This window comes from Rutidosis leptorrhynchoides, chromosome 10, assembly GCF_046630445.1.
Source record: "Rutidosis leptorrhynchoides isolate AG116_Rl617_1_P2 chromosome 10, CSIRO_AGI_Rlap_v1, whole genome shotgun sequence".
Lineage (NCBI taxonomy): Eukaryota > Viridiplantae > Streptophyta > Magnoliopsida > Asterales > Asteraceae > Rutidosis > Rutidosis leptorrhynchoides.
The window spans coordinates 64,679,420-64,682,788 of record NC_092342.1 but is presented as its reverse complement, the minus strand read 5'-3'; the positions used below and the strand labels follow the sequence as shown (position 1 = coordinate 64,682,788).

The 3,369-nt window shown below is 39.4% G+C and overlaps 1 protein-coding gene across 1 annotated transcript; it reads right to left on the bottom strand.

Annotated features, from left to right (window-relative positions):
• Positions 1–526: 526 nt before the first annotated feature.
• Positions 527–2,413, bottom strand: LOC139870335 (uncharacterized). Its single transcript, XM_071858161.1, has 2 exons — positions 2,102–2,413; positions 527–667 (listed from the first exon to the last, which is right to left on the bottom strand). The coding sequence occupies exons 1-2, from the start codon at positions 2,411–2,413 to the stop codon at positions 527–529; spliced, it is 453 nt and encodes a 150-aa protein (XP_071714262.1).
• Positions 2,414–3,369: the final 956 nt, after the last annotated feature.

The window sequence follows — 3,369 nt, the reverse complement described above, 5'->3', positions numbered from 1 at the left end:
GGATTCTTGGCGAGTTTTAAGGGATTGCCCGACGTTTTTAGAAGGTGAAGGTATAGCGGCTACCAACAAACGATAATGTAACACCGGCCATTTCTTTCTTTTTTTTATAACACAACGGAAGACTTTTATATTGAAATCACAACATTAAATACATCACAGTAGAAATCCATATAATTAAGTTTAAGTTTACACGACGGTATTACTTATTACAAAATACATGTTACAAAAGTCCACATTAGAGTTCACACGTCAAACATGTCTTCAACACTAACATCCGCCCAAACTAGCAGTACTTAAACCTGCAAGGGTGGAAATGTGGAGGATTAGCATAACGCTAAGTGAATGGAATCTATCTAACTTAGGTCGCATAAGTACCACACATGCGAACAACAACACTAGCATGCTAACAACCAACTAGCATACAACATAAAGACAATACGAGGATCGGGGCTTGTACGAGCACACGCCTCCAAGCTGATCGGGCTAGAGTCTACCGATAGTCCTTGCTACACGATTCACAGCATAGTTATCCGGACGCAGGGGATGCGTCATTCAATACTATACTCCATAATCGGTAGTCCTTGAACCCAACCTCCTCAGGCCCGGTTGACCTCATACGAACTCTAACCTCCTCAGGCCCAGTTACGAGTCCCCCGCCTCCTCTGGCCTGGCTGGTGCCAAACACAGTGCGCACATAATATCATATAATCACAGTAAGCATGCAACGATCTAACTAGCATGGCAATCCTTATTTAAACATGGCAATATCACTAATTTAAAGCATGGTAAAAGAATAAATCATAGTAGCATGGCATGCTACTTAAACGATATCCGAAGATAGACCCACTCACCAATTTCCAGCAACTGCTCAGTTATTATTTCTGAGCTTCCTCCTTGTTCTTATCTCCTGAGAACAACAAAAACCAAGTTAGAATAGTGTTCCAATCAAAATTAGACACACTAATAGCACATTTCAGCAAATCAGTAAAAAAACGTCCGCTAAAAATTCAAGCTTAACACTTATGCATTTTCAAAATTTACATCCTGAAATATTTTACTAACTCAACACTTAGTAAAATATTATGCCCTCAAAGACACACGGTCGACTGTCTCACACAGTCGACCGACTGTGTCCACATACTCGGTCGAGTGTCTTCTCACTCGGTCGACTGACTAAGTCAAATCATCTGGTCAGAATTCATACACACTTGGTCGAGTGTGTCACTCAACCGGTCAATCGTCTACACAGTCGATCGAGTGTCAGTAGACACTTAGCCGAGTGTGTTCATCTGATGAAGAAGATGAACACAACTACGGGTTTAACCCAAAATTCACCATTTCTTGCTCTAGAGCTCGTTTCTTACCTCAATACAGACCAAATCAAGTACACTAAACATCAATAAAAACAAACCTACAAGATTTTGACACAAACAACATGAAAATCAACCATTTTTACCCAAATTGAACATTTAGTAAAATTAACACAAAAAATCCATTTTCACAAAGATTAGAACTTGAAACACTTCGATTCTTACCTCAAAAGACTCAGTAAACTGTAAGGAACAAGATGATGCACAAGATTTCAGCTCCAGGACACTAATTAGCAATCTAGAGTTTGATGGTGAAGATGAGGTGAGTACGGGTGTGTTTTGGGAAATTTCTAGAGAGATGGAGAGATAAGGGAAGAAAAGGCAGCACAATACACTTATTTGGGGTTAAAATCCCATACCCCATCTCACACAGGTATTTATCAGTTATCTGAAATCTTATGTACCTCGTTAGGTAGCCCTAACGGAGTTAAAATTAAATAAACAAACCTGTTCTGTGACCCTTGTCACAAACTGGTCTTAACCAAATAATAAAATAACACTATTCACATAATTAAAAAAAATCATATAAAACACATAATAAAACCCTAAGAGCAAAATAGTCCACTTACAACTAGCCCGGGTTTCAGTCTGTTACAATTCCACCCCCCTTAAAGAGATTTTGTCCTCGGAATCTGGTCTTGGTCAAACAATTGAGGGTAACGAGTCTTCATCAACTCTTCTGTCTCCCACGTAAGATTCGATCCCAAACTATGCTTCCACTCAATCAACACCATCGGAATCTGTTTCTTTCTCAACTTAGTTATCTTATGATCAACTATACGAATTGGCTCTTCCACCAACTTCTTACTCAAATCAACCTTTAAATCTTTTAATGGTAAAAGTTGCGTCTCATCTTCTAACTTACACTTACGTAGATAACACACATTAAAAGTATTATGAATACCGGCTAATTCTGGCGGAAGATCCAAAACCACTGTTTGATCATTCAAAATCTCATTGATCGGAAACGTCCCAATAAACCTTGGTGCAAGCTTACCCCGTTTACCAAATCCGATAACCCCTTTCCTTGGTGAAACTTTCATATACACATGATCACCCACACTAAAGGTTACCGGACGTCTACGTGGATCAGCCTACATTTTCTGCCTGTATCTAGCGGCTTTCAATTTTTCTCGCGCAATAGCAACTTTTTCGGCAGTCATTTGAACAATTTTAGAACCTGCAAATTGTTTCTCCCCGGCTTCTAACCAACAAGTCGGAGTTCTGCAATGATGACCGTACAACATTTCATAAGGAGGCATCCCTATACTTGAATGATATGAATTGTTATACGGCAGATGTGAATCCCACGATCCACCGTATTCTAATACACAAGCCCTTAACATATCCTCTAAAGTCTGAATCGTTCTCTCACTCTGACCGCCTGTCTGGGGATGATAAGTTGTACTCAAATTTACACGTGTACCCAAATTCTGTTGTAGACTGTTCCAGAAGTTTGACACTAATCTAGAATCTCTGTCTGATACAATTGATAATGGCACACCATGTCGACTAACAATCTCTTTCACATACAACTCGGCGAGTTCACTTAGTGACGCTGTTTCACGAGTATCTAGAAAGTGAGCACTTTTGGTCAAACGGTCAACTATTACCCAAATCATATCGTGTCGATTCTGAGTTCTTGGTAACTTTGTCACAAAATCCATCGTGATATGTTCCCATTTCCATTCATAAATTTCTAACTGACGTAAAGAACTGTAAGGTTTCTGGTGTTCTGCCTTAACTTGTGCACAAATATGACATTTGTCAACAAAACGAGCGATGTCTGTTTTCATAGTAGGCCACTAATACATAGATTTCAAATCATGATACATTTTATTGCTGCCTGGATGGACTGTCAATCTGGATTTATGCGCCTCTGTCAAGATTAATTCCCTCAAGTCTCCGAGCATAGGCACCCAAACATGGTCATGAAAGGTTTTAAGTCCACGTGAGTCATTGGCTAGGTCAAATTTTCATTTAGTCATAAGTTCAGATT

Excerpts from the sequence above, each read along its gene's own strand:
- LOC139870335 (XM_071858161.1), bottom strand. The coding sequence starts at position 2,413 with ATGAAAGTTTCACCAAGGAAAGGGGTTATCGGATTTGGTAAACGGGGT. Across the intron at positions 668-2,101 it reads GAAAGAAACAGATTCCGATG|GCCAGAGGAGGCGGGGGACT; the intron begins GTGTTGATTGAG and ends GGCACCAGCCAG.